This window comes from Macaca nemestrina, chromosome 10, assembly GCF_043159975.1.
Source record: "Macaca nemestrina isolate mMacNem1 chromosome 10, mMacNem.hap1, whole genome shotgun sequence".
NCBI classification, from domain to species: Eukaryota; Metazoa; Chordata; class Mammalia; order Primates; family Cercopithecidae; genus Macaca; species Macaca nemestrina.
In genome coordinates, this window is record NC_092134.1 from 88,587,604 (window position 1) to 88,614,867 (window position 27,264).

At 38.3% G+C, this 27,264-nt stretch overlaps 1 protein-coding gene across 1 annotated transcript in view; it reads left to right on the forward strand.

Annotated features, from left to right (window-relative positions):
- Nucleotides 1-246: 246 nt before the first annotated feature.
- LOC105470097 (developing brain homeobox 2) overlaps nt 247-27,264 on the forward strand; it is a 48,045-nt gene continuing 21,027 nt past the window's right edge. Inside the window, exons 1-2 of the mRNA XM_011721847.3 lie at nt 247-714; nt 18,357-18,452. Of these exons, the coding sequence (XP_011720149.3) occupies nt 312-714; nt 18,357-18,452 (499 nt within the window). The 5' untranslated portion in view covers nt 247-311. The remainder of the gene's footprint in view (nt 715-18,356; nt 18,453-27,264) is intronic.

A 27,264-nucleotide genomic window follows, 5' to 3' on the forward strand; every position in this document is an offset into this window, starting at 1 on the left:
AGAAAAAACACAAACCAGAAAAAACCGTCCAGATCTGCATAGAGAGGGGGAAAGACTCCCCCCGACGCTCCCAGAGCCTAAGCCGTCGGCCAGAGAAATTCACAGCTTCCCCCTCCCACACTCACTCCTCCCATCCCTTAAAAAAACGCCCAACGCAAATAAATAATATCGTTCCAAGCCCGCCGCCGTCCCGGGCGGCCTCTTCTCCCCGCCCGGCTCGGCGCGCTCCAGCCCTGCGGCAGGCGGCGACGAGAAGCTGCGGCTCCTTGTGCGGTGCGGCGGGCGCGCAGCAGGCCAGCCGGCGCCGCACTATGCTCCCCAGAGCGGTGGCAGCCCACGCCGGTGCGTACTGGGACGTGGTGGCTTCCTCCGCGTTCTTCAACCTGCCCGCTTCGCCCGGCTTTGGCAACCTGGGCAAGAGTTTCCTGATCGAGAACTTGCTGCGGGTCGGGGGTGCCCCGACGCCCGGGCTGCAGCCGCCCGCGCCCCACGGCCCGGCGACCGCCTTGGCCACCGCGGGCGCGCAACTCCGGCCCCTGCCCGCCAGCCCGGTTCCCCTAAAGCTGTGCGCCGCAGCCGAACAAGTTAGCCCCGCCGGGGCGCCCTACGGTACGCGGTGGGCTTTTCAAGTGCTCAGTCCCTCTATGGACAGTGCCAGGCTGCCGGGCCGGGCTCCGGGGGACCGAGACTGTACCTTCCAGCCTTCAGCGCCAGGTGAGCCAGCTCTCCCCTCCCTCCCCAGCCGCGACCGTGTCCCCAGGCCGGGCGGTCACGGGATCTGGCAGCGCCGACGCTGCGCACTGTGCCCGGGGAGCGCCGGTTTGGGACCTTCCTGGAGCATTTCAAGCTTTAGTGGAGATGCCACTTTGGGAGTCGGGGGCCCAGGCGGAGGCGCACCACTTTCTGTGATTCTTTTTTGCCTCATCCCACCCATTCCATTCCACCAGCTTCCTTGCTGTTCCCTTCTTTCAACAGGTGGTAGGGCTCCTTAAGTTTTTGGCCTTAACTGGGAAACTCTGAAGGTTCTTCGGCCTGCCTGGATCAGTCTCAAGGGGTTTCACGAAGTTCAACGTTTCTAACCCGCCCGCTCTTGTGCCCCGGGCCGCACGACACCAGCTCTCAGAAAAGTTACTGACAAGGAGAGCTTCGCGCGGCCCAACTAGGGGAGATTTTGCCACTCAAACTGTTAGGATTGTCGGGATAGGTCAGGAACGCGCGCAACGATCTTTGGAAGGAGAGTTGCGCAAAGTTCTGGCTTTCTCCACTCTTAAATTTTGGATCACGTTAGGAGCAAAGAAATGAAGGCCGGCTCGCTCTTCGTGCTGAGCTGAAAAACAGCTGAATTGGCAACTGAAATAGGAAGTTCACCGATAAATAAGAATTTACCGAAAGAAGGGCAGTTTGGGTTTATTTTAATCACCGTATTAAACCTAACTAGTGGGACTGGGAAGAAGGATGCTGACAATTTAGTCAAATATTAGCTAAAGCTTATGTGGGGCTCCCTGAAATTGTCAGTGATAAAAGGGAAAAAGCCTCTTAGAGACTCGGAAACTGAGATCCAATTGGATTTTTTTTTTTTTTTTTTTGGCTGCGTCCTTAAACGATCTTAACTCATTCTTTTAATCCCGATGGGTTTGTCCAGAATGACTAATAGACGCTTTTTCAGCAGTTTCCATTGTCCCAGCAAACTGCCGGATCAAATTTATTGCTAATGGCTTTATAGAATTTAACATGTTTAGAACCTGTCCTAGTCTTTCAGTTTGAAATGGTTACTAACAGAATGGAACAAATGTAACTATATGAACACCGGTCTCATTCACTTAGTGTAAAACCTAAATGCTAGGGAGCCTTTTTTGCACCCTGAAAGAGGAACAAACAGTTAAGGCAAAGTTTATGGAAATTTGGGCCTCTCTGTTCTTTTTGAAGTATTAGAAAAATTAGGCATAAAGCAGGTTCACTTGGACAAGAGTTAATAAATTATATTTCATAAAAATAACATTTTCCAGAAAATTTGTTGATTTGCATAACTTTTGGTGGCTTGTTTGTATTGATAGAAGTTATCTTTCAAGGATTCCTACGCTGTTTCTAATCATAATTGTCTCAGCCATGAAAAGGTATTTAATTTTAACCTTTGCAGATTTTACAGATTACATTTAAATAAAATAAATGCAAGTCAAGTGCAGTTATTTCAATAACCCTCAAAAGTAATTTCCCATATCTATTTATTTATTTCAAAATATTGCAACTAAAGGTTAAAAGTTTTCATAACTACATTTTTTATTTTCAAGAACATATTCATTCTTGTACACGTATTAAAGTGTCCAATTGCAAACATTGTTTTTGGAATAATTACGAGGGTTGTAAGAATTTTTACTCCCTTTTGAGGTATTCTAATACAGTTTAAGCATGTGTTTTTCCAAATATTTTATTCAATACTCATTGAAGAGATGATGTTCTAGATTAATTTTCATTTGAACAAACAACCTTTGTTTTTTAAAAAATTATTCTTGTAAAGAAAACATTAGGTTCTGAAACTAGAAAAACATCTAAAGAAGAAAACTAAAATCTCATGAATTTGACCCCACAAATATGCTGCTTAAAACCAGAATTTATATTGATATATTTTGATAATTGGATAAAGAATGTAGTTTTCTGAACATTGCCCCGGTTTTATTTAAATTACAGATTCTTGCCTTACCAAATGTGGGAATTATTTTATGGAGTGTACAATTATGAAATTATAATGGAGTGCCAACAATTTTTTTTTTCCTATCAGGTGGAAATTAGGTGAGGATGAAATAGTGATTTGGTGTTCTGGGGGAGAGCCTAAGAGTTGGAGTTTTCGGGAAGATAATACTATATTTTTCTGAAATGTTGTCGAACAACCAGTTCTGATCCTTTAGACGTTAACTTGGGAGTGGACCACAAAATCTGATTTTAGTAATTTCTGCATGTTGACTGCCCGCTTTTTTCCCAGCCTTAATTTGTTCAGTGCACTACATCTAAATTTGAATAAGAAAGCCCCAGAGTTATTTCTAAGTTCATTGGTGAAATATACCACCATTTAACTGCGGGATTTCTGCTTCTGTATGCATTTTTGTTTCATTATTTTTCGTTATTTTTGTTACCTACTTTAAATATACCATATATTTCATTCATTCAGCACATGCTTACTGAGTGTCTCCCATGTATCAGGCTCTGTTCTAGGCCATTGGCATAATCAGTTAACAAAACAGCTGACTGACTGGGCCCTTGTAGAGCTTACATTCCATGTTCTGTACCGCTTTATAGGTTAGCAGCCATTTTCAAAACAGCTCCCTTAATCCTCCTAATAAGCTAATGAGATGGCTATGGGGATTCCAGTTGTTTTTCTTAATGATTATTTCATTTGCTCATTTTGTTTTTGTCCAAAGTATCACTTTAATCATCTATGAACTTGTGAAAGAGAAAAAAATTACTCCAAATCTTCAGACTCCTACCTTAGGTTAGTCTTTCATTGACTAGAAGAAAATAATGAGGGCCAATTGGATCACCAATTACATAATATCACAATAATAAATCAAATTGTGATTTTGTACCTCTGCCCATAATGGAAGAAATTAGCTTTCCCTTTCCTCTTGTTATGAAATATATTTGAAAGGTGGTGACAGTTAAACACGGTAACACAAATTTACAGCTCATGGGCGAAAGTAGAGTTGTCAGTGCTTCATCCCTGAAAGTTGTTAAGTTTGAGTATTTACAGCAAGAAAAGCCACACTCCATAGCTATATGTTGTCAAGTTGTTTATATAGAATAGTTTTAAAACTTTAAAAATCAAAGGACTCAGAGCTAGGGAGGGGCACATTTAGGGCAATATTGGATAGTAAATAGGTTCTCCTGCAGGGCTTATATCTGAAAAAAGAAAAAATGTCATGAATGTATTATAGTTTATTAGTGGAAACCAGGAGGTTTTTGGAGTAAACTCTGATTATCAGATATCCTTCCTCAGAAGTTTGCCGATGCCATTATTTGTGACGATATTTGGAAAATATTATGCCTGATAAAAATATTCATGTCTTTGTATATAAAAGAGGGCCTGAAAATGTAAAATGCCGAAAGATTTAAATTCTCCTGGCTACAGAATGACATCAGTTTTCCAATTGGTGGTTATGCCATCAGTTCTCTTCAAAATAAGTGGAACAAATAGTCTTGCTTATTAATAACATTTGTTATTTTAAGCATTTTAGAAAATGTTTGACATAAAAATAATTTCCTGAATATAATTTCCTTTATTGTTTATTAAATCTATTCTTGTGCTGCGTATGAAAGGACTGGAAAGCAAATGTTCATTCTGGATAGGTGAGTTGAACTGCAAAAAGTAGTTTTGCCAAGTAAGTCATTCTGTGTAGTAAAGAAATAAAAGAGCATTAGTACTTTTTTTTCCTGGCATCCGGTTAGGATTTTTTCTGACCATCAATACTTAATGTGCACTCTAGTTTTCTTGTTTGTCTCCCAATCCCAGGTACTGTTTACCCACTGATTGTTGACTGTCTGAAACTATTCACACTTGTGTCTGGTGCTGCAAATGGTAGTTTTTTCCTCCACTGAGATACACTGAAAGTGTGAAATAAAATGGCCTCTCTTACATTTTAGGCACCTAGGGGAGGGAGAAAAGGGATTTGTGCTCAAGGTGGGGATTCCAGTCTAAGTAAAGACTTTGTGACCTTATTTTTTAAGCCTGAGTTTGAGCTTTCTGTTGTTGACACTATGATTTAGATTTGTTTTGACAAATTAAAATCATAGAATTTTGAGTGTTGATGCTGATTCAGAACCAGGATGACAAAAGGGGATTCCGAATGGGATAGTGATGGGACCCATGCTAGTGGTTCTTTGCTGAGGCCATCACTCCAGTCATCCTTTGGTGGAATTTTTTGAGAATTCCAGAACCATATTCTTTCTATGTCTGTATATTTTTCTGTAATCTGCTCAACATACCTTTTTATTTAAAATTAACATATTAATAACTTTTACCTAGTTCGTGAGTAATCAACTCTATGGTCCCTAAGTTAATAAACACCTTCAGGTTCAAGGAGAAGTTCTTGCAGTGGATGAAATAAGAGACTATTAAAACCAATATCTCTACCTCTCTTCTGCCCCAACACATGCTTCTCTTCTCTTCTTTGCTGTAACAACAAGCAAATTTCAATCTGGTAATATGTACTGAAACTCTCGAAGTTTAATAGTAAAACAGGAGTACATGGAGCAGGCAAATAAGAATGTTTTAGAACTTTCCACTTAGCTCCCTTCCTTTAGGGATTTGAGGGTTATTTTAAGAGATATGATGGTTTGAATGCCCGTAAATCTACGTATGGACTTACGTAGAATTGAACGTAGAATTTAGAGTGTTCAGGGTTATGCTACATAAAGTCAAAAGGATGCCGTATGTTTGGGGCAATTTAAAGGGATTGCCGAGATCGCACCACTGCACTCCAGCCTGGGTGACAGAGCGAGACTCTGTCTCAAAAAAAAAAAAAAAAAAAAAAAGGGGGGAGGGATTGCCAAGGGTGATTTTATTTATATTTGTTTGCCATGGATGTGTTTCCAAGGTTTATATTGGAACCTAAGCTGTGCTTAGACTCCATGATAGTCCTCTTTGGGTGTGCCACCTCATTCCTGTTCTTGTTGACCAGTAGGTGTCTTTTTGCTGTAAGAAGATATTTTATGGTTAGATTTGCTGCTGAACAGTGAAACGGTAGCAACTTAAAAGTGAAGGACCTAACATCCATGCATAATTTCTGTTTAATCGTTGTGTTCATAACATCCTTTGAGATTCTTTGCTATGAAAGTTTATACAGAAATGAAATTGCTATTTAAACTATTTGAAGAAATGTGTGCTTATATTAAGATGGGCGTTAAATGCGAAGATCTTTTGAGGATCTTGCTTTGCAACCCTTAATACAGTGTTTGTCTATTTAATTTTCGGTTAGAAGAAGCTCTAAGTAAAGTTTTTCTTAATTACAGTAGTTTTTCTTTATATGTACAATGAAAGGACACAACTTTTAAGTCAGTTTAAGTAACCTAAGTTTTCATTCAAATACACCTGGAGTCTGTCAGGAATAAAAAGGCAAGTTGTAAAATGAAACTATGATTTTTATCTAGGAATGCTTGTTAGAATCCTCATTTTAGACTTCATTAGATCATGTTTCTATTTTATACTCTCTTAGTAAGAAATTGGATTTTTGCCTTAACATATAACATACTTACCAGGCCCTTGTATTTTATTCCAAAATATTTTATTTTACTTTCAGTAATGTTTCCACTTTTAATGAAATCTCTCTCTTTCATTCTTTTTAGCCTCCAGTCAATACTTAACTTGGCAATGCTGAGTGATTCATCACTCTATATAAAGTTACCATAGCTGATTTCATTTTTAATAGCATTATTCATTTTGTCAACCAGCTATTAGTTGAGAATATTTCAGGGGCACAGTTTTGTGAGGTATGTGAACAGTCAACTTAAGGTACTAAAATTCTCTCTGAAGTCAAAGATCAAAAAGCCTATAGGAGTTTTTAGACTTTTAGAACTGAAGCATTCAGGAAAAGGAAAGGAAAACAGAAAAAAACTTGGGTCTTTTTGTAAAAATTGCTGACTATTTTAATGCCTTCTTGTTTATAAATACTCCCCAGATGAACCAGGTTTTTCACTTTTCTTTCACATGTTCAGGGACCATGCCATAACAACCTTAATTTTTTGTTAACTCTAAGCACCATCAGAAATAGAATATACAATATATAGATTTCCACAAGACCTCTTGAAAAGACTCAAAATTTCTTGTTCTTTAAAACTTTGTCTCTATCACTGTTAAAATTAAAATATGGGAAGGAGTTAATAAGTCATTCTTCGAGAAAATTTATGTACATTAAAAAAGAAATAAAAACTGTGACTTCTGGCAAGTTTTTAATAGATAACCTAGGGCTGGATTGAGTTTAGGTGTATTGAACAAGTTTTGTGGTTATATCGGGTCTGAAACAAAAAAGACCATCTGATTGTTTAAAGCTAGAACAGAATAACACCTATTTGTTTACATATTTCGTATAGCTGCTTCTCTATTGAATAGTCATAATGGAGACTGTGTAGCTCACAAACCGTAAAGTATTTACTATCTTGCTTTTTATAATACAGGTACGCCAGTGCTTGTTGCGACATGTAAATGGCAAATTGGTTAAATTTAAAACTACCTATAGCTCTCTGAACATTCCTGTATTTAAGTCTAGATTCAAGGTCTTCAGATTACTGATTCTGTAACCATAAGGAATTCATATAACCTCACAGAGCCTCTCTTTCTTCATTTCAAAATGTGAACAGTGGTAGACTCAGTATTTGACTTTAAAGCACATACCTCAAAAACCCACTGGTAAGATACAGGAAAAGATGCGCAGGACTCCTTCCCACCATTTCACCATAAGCAAAATATTGGTAAAAGGGATATTGTTGTATAAGAAGCCATCCCAAAACTCAGTGGCTTAAAGAACAATTTGTTGTTTTCTCTTACAGTTTTGTGGGTTGACTGGGCTCAGCTGGGTGGTTCTCACTTAGAATCTTGAGTGATGTTAGATGTCAACTGGGACTAAAGTCATGGGAAGATTTGACTGGGCTGGATGTCCAAGATGGCTACTCACATGGCTGGCGCTGATACCATCTGTTTACTGGGTGCTCAACTGGAGCTGTTTATTGCAGCATTCATACTTGGGCTCTCCAAGTTTCTTGGCCTTTTTATAGCAGAGTGGCTGGGTTCTGAAAGGGAGAACACCAAGAGCACACATTCCAAAAACCCATGTGGCTTTGGAACTTTGGACATTCTGGTACTTCCAACACTAGGTCATATGAAGTCTTGCAGTTTCTTATGACTTAGTCTTGGAAGTGACATTCTGGAACTTCATAAGACTTAGTTGTAGAAGTTTCAGAATGTTATCTGCCATATCTCTTGGTTAAGCAAGTCACCAAGGCCATTCTGAATTCAAGAGAAGAAGAAATAGACCCCACTGTCAGTGGGAGGAGTACCAAATAATTTGTGATCATTTAAAATCTGTCCCAGGATGAAATCAAGATAACCAATATCAGATGCATTTCCTGCTAGGTCTATCTTCTGCTGGAGTAGACCAGTGCAGGAATTAATCACACAGAGTACTATAGCCGGGAGCTCAGGGAGCCTTCACAAAGGCTTGTAGTATTCTCTTCTGTGACATAGACTTTATAATACAAAGAGCAAGGAATCTCCTCAAGTTTAGATCATTTTTTTCAGAGTGGTCTAATTGAGACTCCCTGAGGGTAAGGCAGCAGAGGTGATGACCCTGGGCACCTGTGATGATCACAGTGAACTAGCGTCCCATAGCTGGAGGGAAGCCAGACCCTGTCAACTTGTTGGTGTTGTGAGGATAGATAAGATGTTGCTGGAAGTGTTCACACAAATGCTTGTCATCACCTGTTGCTACAGCACGTTGTTACTGCATAGCAGCTTTCCCTTTGGCCCTTCTTTTTTTTTTTTTTTTGAGACGGAGTCTCACTCTGTCGCCCAGGCTGGAGTGCAGTGGCCGGATCTCAGCTCACTGCAAGCTCTGCCTCCCGGGTTTATGCCATTCTCCTGCCTCAGCCTCCCGAGTAGCTGGGACTACAGGCGCCCGCCACCTCGCCCCGCTAGTTTTTTGTATTTTTTTAGTAGAGACAGGGTTTCACCGTGTTAGCCAGGCTGGTCTCGATCTCCTGACCTCGTGATCCACCCATCTCGGCCTCCCAAAGTACTGGGATTACAGGCTTGAGCCACCGCGCCCAGCCTGGCCCTTCTTTATTCCACTGCATCCCATCCACCACTGCCAGGTGAACTTTTCTCAAATGTACTTTTCATCATGTCACCAAGCTACTCAGGAGAATCCAAATTATCCAATTTGACTACAGATTAAATGAAATTACCTAGTTTGGCCTTTAAGACCTTAATTCCATCAACTGCATTTAACTCTTCTAGCCACATTGCTTAATGTTCACCCCTTGAACCTTGTCCCAGTAGCCAGGCTGGTCTCCTTCACCTGCCCCATGTGTTAACACCATCCTTGCCTCTTTTCCTTTGTCCCTGCAACCTTTTCTTTTTGGAATGGTTTCATTCTCTTCTTTTGCCCTTCCAAGTACTTTCCAAATCAAGACCCTGATTAAGATGTTTCTCCTGCTTAAAGCCTTCTTTGAACAAGCCTTTCTTAAAATATCCTTTTCTTTTTATTCTGTATTTCAGTAGAAGTCTGGACAATACTGCTTTTTTATATGCTGTTTCAGTCTTGATCTCAGATTATATACTAATGGCAAGAGGAGAGGCTAACATTTATTGATTGTCTACGATGTGTCAGGTGTTGTTTTATGTTCTTTTCATGGTCTCATCCTTGCTCTATTTTATAATTACCCACAAAGTGAAAAAATGCTGTGCGGGTGTCCAATCCTAGCCAGCCTGATTTAAAACAATTGGTGTAAGGGCTAGGCATCTGTATCTTTGAGAAGCAGCCCAGACAATTCTAATGTGTATTCAGGGTTGAGAACCACTGGCTATGGATGTGCACAGTATGAATTTTGTTAGATTGCATTTCCTTGGGGAGTGTGTCAGGTTTCACTGAACAAAATTGAATTTGGAGTAACTGAGAAATTTACATTTCATTTCATTAACCAGCAGACTCAAATCTGTAAGTTAAAGAATATTAAAAAATATAAATTATTCCAGCAAGGAAAACTCCTTTTTCAGTCTTTGTAGTCCCGGCACACAGTGCAGTGCTCAGCAGTTGACAGATAGGCAATACATATTATTTGCCCTAAGTTGAAAGGACAGAAGCAAACAAGTAGACACTTCATTCGATTTATCTTCTCATGAGCTGTACCGAAACATTAACATCTTTTGTTTCTCTGTCTTTAAAACACCTTTGAGGCAAAAAATGCAGGCTTCTCTTGTTTTCTGATAAACAGAAAGGTAAAGGATGAATTTACCTAACTTGTTATGCCTGGTGATTGAAGGCAAGGTTTGCAATTAGATCACATGAATGAATTACTTTCAGATGTACTAAGTATTAAAATAAATCAAACCTCATTAGCTAATTGATATTTCTTTGTTCCAACTACTCAAGACAGATGTTTGCTGTTCTTTGGAGTCTTGTTTTGGGTCTATCCCACCATAGACTGTCTGTTCAATTGTGTATTACTTGCAAGTCGGAAGTTTAGATTTTTAACTTCTCAATGGCCATGTACCTGGCATGTGAAGGAGGTCATTAAAACCATCCTTTTGGAATTATTTACTTCTCTGTCATTATTATTATTTGTAATCTATTTATTATTTATTATTAAATTATTTATTTTAATTATTTATTTTAATTAATTAACTATTAATATTATTTTTTTATTATACTTTAAGTTCTAGGGTACATGTGGATAACGTGCAGGTTTGTTACATATGTATACTTGTGCCATGTTGGTGTGCTGCACCCATCAACTCGTCAGCACCCATCCACTCGTCATTTACATCAGGTATAACTCCCGATGCAATCCCTCCCCCCTCCCCCCACCCCCTCCCCATGATAGGCCCCGTTGTGTGATGTTCCCCTTCCCGAGTCCAAGTGATCTCATTGTTCAGTTCCCACCTATGAGTGAGAACATGCGGTGTTTGGTTTTCTGTTCTTGCGATAGTTTGCTGAGAATGATGGTTTCCAGCTGCATCCATGTCCCTACAAAGGACACAAACTCATCCTTTTTTATGGCTGCATAGTATTCCATGGTGTATATGTGCCACATTTTCTTAATCCAGTCTGTCACTGATGGACATTTGGGTTGATTCCAAGTCTTTGCTATTGTAAATAGTGCCGCAATAAACATACGTGTGCATGTGTCTTTATAGCAGCATGATTTATAATCCTTTGGGTATATACCCAGTAATGGGATGTCTGGGTCATATGGTACATCTAGTTCTAGATCCTTGAGGAATCGCCATACTGTTTTCCATAATGGTTGAACTAGTTTACAATCCCACCAACAGTGTAAAAGTGTTCCTATTTCTCCACATCCTCTCCAGCACCTGTTGTTTCCTGACTTTTTAATGATTGCCATTCTAACTGGTGTGAGATGGTATCTCACTGTGGTTTTGATTTGCATTTCTCTGATGGCCAGTGATGATGAGCATTTTTTTCATGTGTCTGTTGGCTGTATGAATGTCCTCTTTTGAGAAATGTCTATTCATATCCTTTGCCCACTTTTTGATGGGGTTGTTTGTTTTTTTCTTGTAAATTTGTTTGAGTTCTTTGCAGGTTCTGGATATTAGCCCTTTGTCTGATGAGTAGATTGCAAAAATTTTCTCCCATTCTGTAGGTTGCCTGTTCACTCTGGTGGTAGTTTCTTTTGCTGTGCAAAAGCTCTTTAGTTTAATTAGATCCCATTTGTTAATTTTGGCTTTTGTTGCCATTGCTTTTGGTGTTTTAGACATGAAGTCCTTGCCCATGCCTATGTCCTGAATGGTATTACCTAGGTTTTCTTCCAGGGTTTTTATGGCATTAGGTCTAACATTTAAGTCTCTAATCCATCTTGAATTAATTTTCATATAAGGAGTAAGGAAAGGATCCAGTTTCAGCTTTCTACTTATGGCTAGCCAATTATCCCAGCACCATTTATTAAATAGGGAATCCTTTCCCCATTTCTTGTTTTTATCAGGTTTATCAAAGATCAGATGGCTGTAGATGTGTGGTATTATTTCTGAGGACTGTGTTCTGTTCCATTGGTCTATATCTCTGTTTTGGTACCAGTACCATGCTGTTTTGGTTACTAAGCCTTGTAGTATAGTTTGAAGTCAGGTAGTGTGATGCCTCCAGCTTTGTTCTTTTGACTTAGGATTGTCTTGGCAATGCGGGCTCTTTTTTGGTTCCATATGAACTTTAAAGCAGTTTTTTCCAATTCTGTGAAGAAACTCATTGGTAGCTTGATGGGGATGGCATTGAATCTATAAATTACCTTGGGCACTATGGCCATTTTCATGATCTTGATTCTTCCTATCCATGAGCATGGTATGTTCTTCCATTTGTTTGTGTCCTCTTTTATTTCACTGAGCAGTGGTTTGTAGTTCTCCTTGAAGAGGTCCTTTACATCCCTTGTAAGTTGGATTCCTAGGTATTTGATTCTCTTTGAAGCAATGGTGAATGGAAGTTCATTCATGATTTGGCTCTCTGTCTGTTACTGGTGTATAAGAATGCTTGTGATTTTTACACATTAATTTTGTATCCTGAGACTTTGCTGAAGTTTCTTATCAGCTTAAGGAGATTTTGGGCTGAGACAATGGGGTTTGCTAAATATACAATCATGTCATCTGCAAACAGGGACAATTTGATGACTTCTTTTCCTAACTGAATACCCTTGATTTCTTTCTCTTGCCTGATTGCCCTAGCCAGAACTTCCAACACTATGTTAAATAGGAGTGGTGAGAGAGGGCATCCCTGTCTTGTGCCAGTTTTCAAAGGGAATTTTTCCAGTTTTTGCCCATTCAGTATGATATTGGCTGTGGGTTTGTCATAAATAGCTCTTATTATTTTGAGATACGTTCCATCAATACCGAATTTATTGAGAGTTTTTAGCATGAAGGGCTGTTGAATTTTGTCAAAGGCCTTTTCTGCATCTATTGAGATAATCATATGGTTTTTTTCTTTGGTTCTGTTTATATGCTGGATTACGTTTATTGATTTGCGAATGTTGAACCAGCCTTGCATCCTGGGGATGAAGCCCACTTGATCATGGTGGATAAGCTTTTTGATGTGCTGCTGCATCCGGTTTGCCAGTATTTTATTGAGGATTTTTGCATCGATGTTCATCAGGGATATTGGTCTAAAATTCTCTTTTTTTGTTGTGTCTCTGCCAGGCTTTGGTATCAGTATGATGTTGGCCTCATAAAATGAGTTAGGGAGGATTCCCTCTTTTTCTATTGATTGGAATAGTTTCAGAAGGAATGGTACCAACTCCTCCTTGTACCTCTGGTAGAATTCAGCTGTGAATCCATCTGGTCCTGGACTTTTTTTGGTTGGTAGGCTATTAATTATTGCCTCAATTTCAGAGCCTGCTATTGGTCTATTCAGGGATTCAGCTTCTTCCTGGTTTAGTCTTGGAAGAGTGTAAGTGTCCAGGAAATTATCCATTTCTTCTAGATTTTCCAGTTTATTTGCGTAGAGGTGTTTATAGTATTCTCTGATGGTAGTTTGTATTTCTGTGGGGTCGGTGGTGATATCCCCTTTATCATTTTTTATTGCGTCTATTTGATTCTTCTCTCTTTTCTTCTTTATTAGTCTTGCTAGCGGTCTATCAATTTTGTTGATCTTTTCAAAAAACCAGCGCCTGGATTCATTGATTTTTTGGAGGGTTTTTTGTGTCTCTATCTCCTTCAGTTCTGCTCTGATCTTAGTTATTTCTTGCCTTCTGCTAGCTTTTGAATGTGTTTGCTCTTGCTTCTCTAGTTCTTTTAATTGTGATGTTAGAGTGTCAATTTTAGATCTTTCCAGGTTTCTCTTGTGGGCATTTAGTGCTATAAATTTCCCTCTACACACTGCTTTAAATGTGTCTCAGAGATTCTGGTATGTTGTATCTTTGTTCTCATTGGTTTCAAAGAACATCTTTATTTCTGCCTTCATTTCGTTGTGTACCAGTAGTCATTCAGGAGCCGGTTATTCAGTTTCCATGTCGTTGAGCGGTTTTGATTGAGTTTCTTAGTCCTGAGTTCTAGTTTGATTGCACTGTGGTCTGAGGGACAGTTTGTTATAATTTCTGTTCTTGTACATTTGCTGAGGACTGCTTTACTTCCAATTATGTGGTCAATTTTGGAATAAGTGCGATGTGGTGCTGAGAAGAATGTATATTCTGTTGATTTGGGGTGAGAGTTCTGTAGATGTCTATTAGGTCTGCTTGCTGCAGAGATGAGTTCAATTCCTGGATATCCTTGTTAACTTTCTGTCTCGTTGATCTGTCTAATGTTGACAGTGGGGAGTTGAAGTCTCTCATTATTATTGTATGGGAGTCTAAGTCTCTTTGTAAGTCTCTAAGGACTTGCTTTATGAATCTGGGTGCTCCTGTATTGGGTGCATATATATTTAGGATAGTTAGCTCTTCCTGTTGAATTGATCCCTTTAATTAATTTAATTAATTAACTATAAATATTATTTATTATAATAATATTCTTAATTATTTACTTCCCTGTCATTCTTTCCTAGAGGGTTTTTTCCCCCAGTGGTTGCCTTAGTAAGATACTTTGGAACTTTCTGTTATTTCTCCTCATCCTTCTTAAATGCAGTGGGCTCCTGAAATTTATTTGAAAGTTTTATTAGTGGTCTTTAGTATTCTTCCTTCCAAAAACAGTTCAATTCAGTTAGTACCATAGTTTGTATTGCCAATAAGAATGTGGTTTCACACCATTTAGATTCCTGATGTTCTTCTGCTTTACTCAAGGAGAATGAAAAGAACAAAAAACAATTTAAAAAATTATTGTTTTCTAGAAAACAGAATAATTTCTCAGTAGCTAAACTTGTAACCTTGCTTGGCTATGGGATACTTGTATCACAGAACCATCTAGTCAGCTAAGTTAAAAAAATCAGTCCAGTTCACCATTAGGTTGGCTAGAAGTTCCCATCTTAAATAAACATGCAAAATAAAAAGTATCTTGAATCTATATCTTCAAATAAGTCATATGGAAAGTTCATGAAGTTTTCTCTGAATACATAATTTTAGTCATTTGGATTCAGATAGGCCCCAGTTTAGTTCCAAAGATTTTAAGTCATTTTGTTTGTCACTCATAACAGTTTCACACAGAAATTGAAAGCTTGATTGGTAGGTGTATCAGTCAGGGTTCCCTAGAGGAACAGAACTCATAGGATATGTAGGCATATATGTAAAGGGGAGTTTATTAAGTATTAACACAAGATCACAAGGTCCCACAATAGGACGTATGCAAGCTGAGGAGCAAGGAGAGTCAGTTTGAGTCCCATAACTGAAGAACTTGGAGTCCAGCGTTTGAGGGAAGGAAGCATGGGAGAAAGATGTAGGCTGTTAGGCTAGGCCAGTCTAGTCTTTTCACTTTTTTCTGCCTGCTTTATATTCTAGCTGTGCTGGTAGCTGATTAGATGGTGCCCACCCAGCCTTTCCCAGCCCACTAACTCAAATGTTAATCTCCCTTGCAACACCCTCGCAGACACACGCAGCATCAATACTTTGCATCCTTCAATCTAATCAAGTTGACACTCAGTATTAGCCATCACAGTAGGATATGAAATTTGGAGTGTCTCAAGATGTTGTATTAATATAAACTGACGTCATGCTGTAGAACCTGACCTGTTTATATTTTTTTTCCAGAGGAAAGGCCATTTTTTTTCTTTCTCATGGAAATCTTGGGAGATGTGTCAGTTATCCAGGGTCAAGCTCTTATTGAATAACTGGCAGAGTCATGGTGCATGAAATCTCTCTCCCTCATGGCTAGTAATTAATTGTTATATTAAATCTTTATTGTTTTTCTCATCCTTTTTTCTTTTAATTTGCTGTGAGCGGTCATAATCACATTTCAGATGTGTTGAATGTTAATGAATCAATGAGATAGCTTGTGTTAAATTTGTAGCTAGTCCAGTGCCTGATACATAGTAAGCACTCCTTAAATATTATCATTATAAATATTGTTCAGTGAGCCTACAGTTAATCATTTCTAACATGATAAATGATTAAGCAACTGCATCTAGATGGCACGGATCAGGTTTGAAATGCATTTTATATAGGATCAAATTACCTTTTCTACCTTTTTCAGAGCACCTTCCAAGTAGTTCTTGAGGGTTTATGGCACGTCTATCAATTTGTCACTTTGTTTTCTTCAAAACTGAGTTTCCTGTTTTGGTCATTACTTAAAAAATGTATATGGTTCACTAAAGTTAAAAGTGCTACATATATATATATATATATATATATATATATATATATATATATGGTATGTATATATGTATACCTTCAATGCAGTGCATTGTTTTAAATGGTGATTTCTTAAGACCATTCAGTGCTCCTGCAATCACATGCTCACTGGATTAGCATTTGACTTAGGTCAAAATAGGAACACATTAAAAAAAAACCACTTAATTGGAATTTTACAGTGATTTTCACATAAACCAGCTTAAACAAGATGTATTTGTGTATAGCAATCAGGAATTGACTTAAACTCATGTGTAAATATGTGTGTCAAAAAGATGATTTAAAATGGTGAAAAATTGTACACAATAGAATTTCAAGCCTGGTCATGTCACAAAATGTGAAGAAGTCCAGTTCTTTAGTCAAAACTAGAATTGTTACTGTAGATTATGATTAATTTTTTTGCGATTACAGATTTTGATACTGTCATTTTGATTACAGCTTTTATATATTAAGATAGGGTAATGTAGAGCGATATAGACTATTCAATTAAAATGGTTTTGCTGGTTAATTCAGCATTAAGATCAGACATCTGTAAACCACATTTATCACTAAGAATTTAATTGATCATTTGAAACAAACACTTGATTTAATTGATCATTAAAACAAACACTTGATTCTTTAAAAGCCCAAGTATTTAAAAAACCTAAAAGCATTAGTGTTAACAACTTCCCATTGTGTGCTAGGAAGAAAACTGCATTTATGATTAATCTGCAATTTTAAAGCACCCAGGACCCTGAAATACTATAATAATTCTTATTGGGAACTATACTTATTTTGATACATCCTTCACAGAAATTGTGAAAATAAACATGAACATAACTCATCAGTTCGTTAAAATACAAGTCTGAAATTACTGTGTTCTTCAAAAAGGTATGTAGTCATATGGAAACAATATTCACTGAATGTGATTAAGAAAAGGAAAGAATTTGTCACTTGAATATGAAAGGAGAATCATAAAAATATTTATTTTCAAGTCATGTTTTAGATTTCAAGGTCATCAGTTATGAAAGACGCCATGTTTTAGGATGGGTCAGGAAGCAGGGGAAGGATTAATTCTTGACCCTCATTCTTTCCCTAAGACCCGGGAAGTTTTCTGTTTGTTAGTTTGGAAGACCATTTGCTCAATTACTAAAAAAGTTTTGACTATTTAGAATGTGCTAGGCACTCTGTTCAGAGTGTGTCATGGTATGGGCAAGTGCCCACTTTAGGCAATCTCCACCTACAGTTATATTGTATTAAACACATTCTATGAAGGGACATGGTGTGTCTAAGGCACATAACCAAAGCATGGCATACAGTAAGTGCTCAGTAATGGAGAGTTATTATTCATGTTTTATCCTTTATAACTGTTGTCATCTACTGAGGAACAGAGTTTAGCTTAAAATGTTAAATTCAAAGAGGATGATTCATCATTTCTATGATGGTTTTATAGTTAAAATAATAGAACAACTTATACTAATGAGACTTCAAAAAATTTTTATAGAAGTTTTTAGTCACCAAAATGGGTCTCTTTTTCATACTTTTGCACAGGAGTAATCATAAATAGTTCATGCGTCTCTCCTGAAAATTTTATGAATAGATTATTTTAATAAAACTATGCAGAGCAGAATTACACGGCAACTCACTATACTAGAAACACATATCTTCAGGGTGACTAGATTTCTCTTGAGCTAAGATGGGATTATTCTCAAATGCTTTAAGTCATGTAAATGTGATCAGAAACACTACTTTTTGTTATGGAATCGCTCAGTAAATTTACTCTTACCAACTTTGGAATCCAACTAACTATATGTTTCAAAGAACCATCTGAAAATAAGCAAAGTGATACAAACTTTAACAATTAAATGTAAGCACATAAAATTTAAATCGTTTCTTGGTAAGTAGCATATCTAGAGCTGTGCTATTTAATGTAACCCCTAGTCGTATGAGTCTATTTAAATATAAGTGAATTTAGATTAAACATTCAGTTATTCATTATATTAGCTACATTTTAAGTGTACAGTAGCTGTATGTGGGTAGCAGATACCATTTTGAATAATGCAGATGTAGACATTTCCAATAATCACAGATAGTTTTCTTGGAGAGTGTTGCTCTAGGGTATTTTAAATAAAGGAATATTTGATGTTTACTGTTTACAATGATGACTGCGCAGAAAATGATCTAAGAGGCTTGGTGTTTCATAGTCTCTTTGCGTCTTTCCACCACACCTCTCAAATCTTGATGAGATTATTTGGCATGCTCTTTGACAGACAAAGGCTACTTTACAGCAACTTTAATTTCAAAACAAAACTAAGCAAAGTATTTACTCAATGACTTTTAGGAAACTGGAGTTTTGAATATTGTCTTAAAGAAATGGCTAATCAATGAGATCAATGCTTTCTCCGCAGCACCTTCCAAACATTTTCTTCTGAGCGCGCCGCCATTCTACTCGGCGTGCTGTGGTGGGTCCTGTCGGCGCACTGCATCCTCCGCTGCTTTTCCAAGTAAGTTTTTATGCTTCATCAGCAATGCCTCAGTTACTCTGTAAACGAAAGCTGCAGGATTTAATGTGCTCTGGAAAACTAATTGGTAATGCAACGGCAAGGAGCTAATTCCTCACTAAAAATCACAGCAATCCTATTCAGGAGCTTTCCAGAGATTTATCAAACCTCAGCACACTGAGCAATTGTGAGCAGTTCTAATGGCATTGAAACCCAGGGCCGACACATCACCAAAAGCAACTTGTTTTCCATTTGATATAAAAGATCTCGGAGGGACCAGTTTGGCTTTTCTGAAATGTGTAGCAACACTCCTTTAAAGAAGAGGAAAAAGGAAAGGAAGGAAGGTGAAAAAGTTGTGCTGTGTAAAATTTCCATTCCGCTTAAAATGTAACACAGAAAGTCACTAAGTATCTATGGAGAATAATTCCCCCTTTAAAATTGTCAAGATCATGAGAGGAGATAAATCTCTCATTTTTGGCATCTTGAAGGTAACCAACCAGAACTGTTGGAAATATTTTCAAGAGAACTCTTTTCTCCCAACATTATAAAAGCAAAATTTTAGTAGAGTCTGGGGGTGGAGTGAGAATGACAGACTTTCGAAATCTCGCAGCGTGCACACACACACTCTCACAGGCAAAGGAAAAACACAGGCATAAAAGTAAAGTTCCCCTTGGTCTTGAGATTTCTGGGTCAGATGAGAATCTCTAGGCAGGGAATTTGAGTTTATGGTAAAGAGATCCAGTGGAGGGGTGCATTTCTTTCAGCTGCCCAAGAGAAAACGCTTATTCAGCTTAACAGCTCTGTCAGGTGAAAAGTGAAATAAGAGTTGAGTCCGGCTCCTGTGCCGAACCCCATCACGGTTCAATTCAGATCCCTGCTGCCTCTGTGCATGTGTCTTGGGAATGGTTCAGGAAAACAGTTGCTCGACAGAATAATTCCTGACAAGTGAGGCAGCAAATGCTGGCGGTTTAATGAGCTGCAGGCTCTGAGCATCTCTTTAGGGGGCTGATACTTTCCCACAGAGCACTTTACATGGCTGAGACCCGGCCACAATGGGTGACAGACCCGTGACCAATCGTCACTTTCACTCGACTCATCCACACGCGACCTCACCACGATTTTTCACTCTGCAGATGAACTTTAGGAACCATTTCACATGGAAAAGGCTTGGGCAAGGGTCAGTTGCCCTTTTGTATGGTCATAAAGCAAGGCTCTGTGTGTCAGTCTTTTCTCCTGTCTCACATTCCAAGTGAATTTCTGGACACCATTTAAAACACTTGACTGAAAAATAAAGCAGTGAATGAAACTGACTTTTATAGACTCATTCTAGCTCATCTTCCCATATAACCCTGTCTACCTGAAAAGGGATTTAGTCGATGAGCTGAGTGTATACAGGGACTTGTTGAATACATAGGGCCCATTATCAACTGTGGGGATTGTTTATTAACCGAGACTGATACACTACTATTTTGGAAGTGACCTATTAATTGTCCATTTAACTAGAATGTATTGAATTCAAACAGAAAAATAGAAACCATGACTAAACCTTTTACTCGCTCCTTCAAGGTGGTCTCCTATGAGGACAATTGAAAACTCTTGTGCAAATTAAGGAGACATTTATCACCATATATGAGGGTATCAGGAAAAGACTTCTGGAGTAGAGACCTAAAACCCAAATATCTGGTACCGTATCATGGTGGCATCTCTGTGGAATTAAGTCTTCAGTGTTAGATTTCGGGAGTGGAGATCAAAAGAGGTCCCACACTTAGCTTCAGTTATTTCATCATGATATGGTACTGGGTTTTTACTTCAGAAAATCTCTGGCAGTTCAGGTAAGTGGAAATGGACAAAAAATTCCATTTAACAGGTGGACAGACATTCATGTGCATGTGTGTATGTGTGTGTGTGTGTGTGTGTGTGTGTGTATGTACTTATTTTATAGGGATGTTTGAAGAGTCTCAAGCTATCAATGTTTGGGGCAGTTTACTAGATAGAAAAGAAAGGCTGGGCCAGTTCAATAAATAGAGCATGTAAGAGTAATGCTAAAGACATTTTCTAGATGACTTTATCTTCTCTACTGCTTGAAAAATTACTTTAAGCAGGTCTTATTTTTCTCCATCTGCTTCTCAGTTTTTCCTACTTTGTGCCTTTTGCATAACTCTTGTAAATTATAGTGTTTAACCCTAGAGGTTTATGAAGTCCTGTGTTTATCTTTTTCTTAAAAATAAATATACAATCTGAAAGTCAGTGCAGCTCTAATCAAGGATAGAAAATGATTCACTTGATTTGGCTTCTTTTCTAAAGTTGGCATTTTAAAACAGTTTAGAGATCCCACAAGTGATTTTAATAAATGATAGTTTCTCATATTATTAGTTATAAGTCTAAAATGAATTTCATATTTTCTTATTTATAATGTTCATTTGTATTGGCAGCAAATAATAACATGGTAGAATTAAGCTGTCAATAAATAATTTTACATAAATAAGGTACAGTTAATAAGGTTTACATCTGTACAACAATTTTTAATAAGACATTTACTAGTTTTTCTTTTTTTCTTCTTTTTTAAATAATAAGAATGATTTTTATGCCCAGGTCTTTATATTATTTTCCATTGTACAAACAAAGGAAAGTGGACTGTCCAAATAAACTTGCATTAAGTTTCAGCTCAGACAGCCAAAATTAGGTTTATATTGAAAAGTGTAATAACTGATTAAATCAATGGCCCTCATCATTGTTTCACTATATTGCTTCACTCTTTCCAAAAGAGTAGGATCAGACCAGCACATTTTTAACTATGCGAGTGAAGTATTATTTTGACTCTTTACATGATTCATTTATTTAATATTGATTTAGTTTTTCTTGTGAACTTCTTAGATTTACGACTAACTTCTTGTTGCAATGTGGAAACAATCATTCAATGGCCTTCTCACATATAGTAAATAGTTTAATAGGCTATTTAAGTACAACACTTACAGTGGGGAAAAAATAAAAGGCAGTGCTAACAGTTCTCCCCTCACCCAAAGCAGTGTATGGAAAATCTTTGATATTACAACCACAAGGTTCTTTTCAAAATAACGTATTTCTCAAATAACATGAAATGGAAAGTTGTGGAAATTATGTAAATAATGACTTTTTAAAAATTACTTAAAGTATAGGAATCCTAATGATGTAGACTAGCTAATTGAATTAATCAGATAATTGTTTTGTTTCGTCTTTGAGTACCCAACTTGAATTTGACCTTTGAATTTTACGCCTTAAAAGACAAAGCTTAAATTTGGAGCAGCATTATAAAAATTTGAGCCAGGAAAGTATTCTTCTGGGACAAACTGCTCTGCCTTTTGGGAGATGAACTTATATTCTACATTTTAAGATAATTGTACTGTCTTCTTCTTCTTGTTAAAACTTAAAAAAAGTAATACACTTTCCAAGTTTCAATTTTTAGGATTGTGTTGAAGGCAGAAAGGAAGGGACATTATTTTTCTAATTGTGAATGTAGGTTGGTTCTATGAGTTTCATGGTCAAAGACGGGGAATGCACTGATTAGTATTCTTACCACCTGTCCTGACTGTGTTCTCTTTTACTGCTCTCAGCTGGAGTGGCCAGTGGACTGAGGACACTGAACAGGATCTGTGGAAATCTACAAAAGGTTGCATACAATTTTTAAATAGGGATTAATCTTAGCACTATAAGATCTTCAGAGGGATGCATAATTTTTTTCTAATATAAAAAGAAGGCTAATTATATTGCCTAAAACATAATCGAGTTTATACAATAAGTTGAATAGGTGTTGACTTCTCAAAAGTACAGGGAGGGCTGTTCCATAGATAAATGGCATTCAGTCAACCAAGAACAATGTTTAAAGGGGTCAGAGACTCAAAGACAATGGATTTTCCAAGTTGATGGCTCTATTCAGCAGTTCTAGAGAGGCAGTGAAAGTATTGGAGTAACATTCCTGGAATGGAGTTCCTTTTCTCCCCAAATGTTCTTAAGCAGTTAAAGGGTGGGTGATGGGTGGGGGAGGGGAACTGCTTAGCAATATGGGGTGGTTGTCTCTGATCTTGTCTATAGCCCTAGTCTGAGCATAACATGAAACCTAACAGGGCTACTTATAAAGTCCTGATTTTTGGTTTCCAAAAACAAGTGAAGAATAGGGGAGGGGGAGAATGGCTGAATAGAACAAAGCAGGAAAGCATTGTACTGTCAGCTCAGTATGTGTCTACAAAATGATACAGGGTTTTTGGATTGTGCTTTTGGAAATAGGCCATCCAGAACAAGAGACATCAGAGTGCTATTGGACTCTGAATGGTCAGACTGCCTGCACCTGTTCAGTTCTGGAGACCCACTTTAAAAGGTACATTGAACAAACTCTCATATGAAAACCAGGTTAAGAGGTATACAGCAACTTAAAATAGCAAAGACTCTGTATGACTGTTAGGAATTTTGGGGAAAAAATTGAGTATTTTTGTCCTGGAGAAGAGAAATGCTAGGGAGAACATGAGAGTTTTCTTTAACTCAGGTCTGCTGTATTCATATAGATATGAAGTGTAGAACTGGGACCAATGAGTGGAGTTTAGGGAAAGTTAATTTTTGGCTTGTTTTAAGGGAATGATTTCTAGCAAATCAAGCTGTTTGATAAGTGTTATCATGTGGCACCCCCAAATACAAGATTATATAGAGACAGAAGGATAGACTTTTAATTTAAATCACACGGGTTTGGCAAATGCTGTGTCTTTTCTCTCTGAACTTCAAATCTGCAAAAATTACATCTCTCTCTCTCTCTCTCTCTCTCTCTCACACACACACACACACACACACACACACACACTTGAAAATAAGAAGGGTAAGGAAGCTTTTCATGGAAGAGAAGCCCCTGAAAGGTAGGAGGTAGGAAGTCTCAACTGTGAGGAATATTGCAGCAGGAAAAGGTGAGCACACAGACAAGAAACATCTCCCATTTGAGGAAAACTGACTCCAGGAGGGAGAGACACAGACTCAAGGTTTGAAATGAGCTACTTTTGAGGAAATAGTTAATAGAGGCTGATGGTGTTGTAGCTAGCCTGTTGGAGAGGCCTGGATTAAACAAATGACCTCTTATCCCTTTCAGTTCTGAAAAGCTATTGAATCTATATAAAAGGATGAAAGAATTCTGTTTCTGAAAGTGTTATTGGTAGCCCCCGGCTTGAGTTATCCTGAAATAATCCTATTTTTTACTAAAAGCTTTGAGAGGTTTAGATTCAATGGTGCTTCAAAGACTTATGCTATTGTTTTCCTTACAAAGTCGGGGGATACCAGGTTATGAATTAGTTTTTAATATGGAAAAACTGTAAACTTAGAAAGCAAACATTAAACAACATGACTTGTTAGAAGTGGACTTTATATAGCACTCCTTGGCCTACCTCAGGGTAGCCCAGGTTGCAAGCAAAGGCTGGAACAGAACAGGAAACAGAGAGAAGGCCAGTGCCATGGCAGGTGCTGGAAACTATACTGGGGCAAAGAGCAGCACTGGACATGCATGATCCAGAAGCCTTTCTAGAGCTTCTCGAAGCAATAGGTGAAAAGATACAGGAGAAAGGAAGTGTCCCCAAATGGGATCAATGATCCAGAGATTAACATGAGTTCCTTGTGAGTCTAAACATTACACACATTACCCGCAAGCTGTTCACAGTACAAGATGCTTTTGAATTGCAATGGTAGATAGGCCAGAGCTGCAGCTATTTGCTCGTGGTCTCATGTTTAGAAAGTGACTGGATAAGGTCTCTCTGTTTGGTAGTGTTTGCTGGCTGCTACAGACACCATTGCCCTGTCTTCAGAGTTAAGTCATGTTTTCTGGAAGTTGAGGCAATAGAGAGAGGCAATGATGACCACTAGATTGTCCAATGCTGTGTTTCTGTTTCTCTGTCTCTCTGTCTCCCCCCACCTCCCCTCCACAGCATACCTCCATTTGTAACACCCTTCACTGGGCCCTCATACAGGGCTGCTGGGGAAGACGGTGATTAGGGAGCATGTCAGGGTCCAGGGAATCATACCTTTGAAAAGTTATCTATCCCGGGTCACTTTTTTTTTATTTTTTAAAGATGGAGTCTTGCTTTGTCATCTAGCCTGGAGTGCAGTAGTGGCATGATCTTGGCTCACTGCAACCTCTGCCTCCCAGGTTCAAGCACTTCTGCCTGCCTCAGCCTCCTGAGTAGCTGGGATTATGGGCACACACCACCACACCCAGCTAATTTTAGTATTTTTAGTAGAGACAGAGTTTCACCATGTTGGCCAGGCTGTTCTCAAACTCCTGACCTCAGGCAATCCGTCCACCTCGGCCTCCCGAAGTACTGGGATTAAACGCATAAGCCACTGCACCCAGCCTATCCTGTGTCATTCTGCTATTTTAATGTGACTCTTCCCACTTCCCCACTTCTTTCCTTGCCCACTCGTACCTTTGATGATCTTTGATGTAATTTGACAAAGGCATTGATTTGCCTCCCTCTGCTTTGATGTGTGACTTTAATTGCACAACTTAACTTTCTAGAACCTAGGTTTTTCCTGTAAACAATGGGGGAAGTAATTTCTTCTTCCAGGGATTGTTGTAAAGATTACATGACATAATGCATGTAGTTGGCACATATGTCAGCACATGTAAGCCCAAATATATGTGGAAGCTGCATAATAATAATAATATCCTCAAACTGATAGAGACTGTAGCTCTTTGAATTGGTGACTCCAGCTTTTAAAGCCTCATTTCTGCTACATGCCTTATTCTCCATGCCTGTTTCTTTTTATATTGTTTGTTTATTTTTGTTTATCTGGAAGTATCCATAAAAGTCAGACATTTGTCATAAATTTATGAAGAGTTGGACATGTGTTATGGAGACATAAAATTTAGGGGCTTATATGTATATTTAGAAGGTATGAAAGTGGTATGGGTTCATCAATGTGGTTTGTGGTTAGATCCAGAGATTGCCCATAAAAGACATGGGTGAGCCATGGGAAGGAGCATCAGTGGTGGTTTAGGAATAGCAGCATTGTCATATGCTTCTTGTAGGAACCACGTTACATCACTTTATGAGAACAAGCTTGATTTGTGTATTGAAGTCAGTACTAAAAGAAACCAGACAACTAGTAAAGAAGGAAAAAATACAATATTCTTTATTTTTGGTGTTTTGTTTTTGCTTGTCTATTGGTTGAGTTCTTGTTTGTTATAGGGCACTGAAACTTGAGGACCAGACCCAGTAGTTAACCCTTTGATCCTTACAGCCACTCCAGGTCTCACCTTTCAAGATCAAGGGCTAGTTTGGGTTGATGATGCCCCAAATGTTAATATATACCACAATGGTAAGAATAATTTATTTGTAGGCTTTCTTGATGGGAATCTTTATTGGGGGAACCCACCCCCAATATTTCAATGTAGATTCTTTCTATTTTCCCAAAGTGTCATCTGGCTGAGAAATAAAGAGAAAGAGTACAAAGAGAGGAATTTTACAGCTGGGCCTCTGGGGGTGACATCACATATCGGTAGGACCATGATGCCTCCCTGAGCTGCAAAACCAGCAGGTTTTTATTAAGGACTTTAAAAGGGGAGGGGATGTACAAACAGGGAGTAGGTCACAAAGATCACATGCTTCAAAGGGCAAAAGAGAGAACAAAGATCACATGCTTCTGAGGCCAATAAAGATCACAAGGCAAAGGGCAAAGCAAAGATCACAAGCAAAGGGTGAAATCAAAAACTCCTGAAGAGGGTCTATATTCAGCTGTGCATGCATTGTCTTGATAAACATCTTAAACAACAGAAAACAGGGTTCGAGAGCACAGGACTGGTCTGACCTCAAATTCACCAGGGTGGGGTTTTCCCCCCACTCTAATAAACCTGAGGATAGTGCAGGAGACCAGGGCGTATTTCAGTCCTTGTCTCAACTGCAGAAGACAGACACTCCCAGAGCGGCCGTTTATAGACCTGCCCCCAGGAATGCATTCCTTTCCCAGGGTCTTAATTATTAATATTCCTTGCTAGAAAAAGAATTTAGCAATATCTTCCCTACTTGCAATCCATTTATAGGCTCTCTGCAAGAAGAAAAATATGGCTGTATTCTGCCCGACCCTGCAAGCAGTCAGACCTTATTGTTGTCTTCCATTGTTCCCTGAAAATCGCTGTTATTCTGTTCTTTTTCAATGTGCACTGATTTCATATTGTTCAAACACAGGTTTTACAATCAATTTGTACAATAGTGGTCCTGAGGGGACGTACATTCTTAGCTTACAAAGATAACAGAATTAAGAGACTGAAGTAAAGACAGGCATAAGAAATTATAAGAGTATTATTTGGGAACTGAAAAATGTCTATGAAATCTTCACAATTTATGTTCATAGGTTAAAGTAAAGACAGGCTTAAGAAATTATAAAAGTATTAATTTTGGGAACCAATAAATGTCCATGAAATCTTCACATTTTATGTTCCTCTGCCGTGGCTCCAGCCGGTCCCTCCGTTTGGGGTCCCTGACTTCCCGCAACAAATCTTTTTCTTTACTTAAAAACAACTTGTTAGGGAAACCTATGGGTTGCTACTAAAAGTTTTAGGGGCATTTAAATGAGTTTTATTTCCTTACTATTTTATTTTAACTTGTAGATCTTGGTTAGGAAGAGCCACAATGAATAGAATCTTGAGCCTTACTTATACAAATTCTACTTAGAAAAAAAAGGGTACATATTTTTTCCATTACCATAAATTTGTTTTAGACTCTGTATATAGACATAAAAGGTTTTTTTAACTCAAGAGGACATTTGCCTTTCTAAAATGCTAGGTTGGTTATGTCCTTCTTGAAAGGCTTCC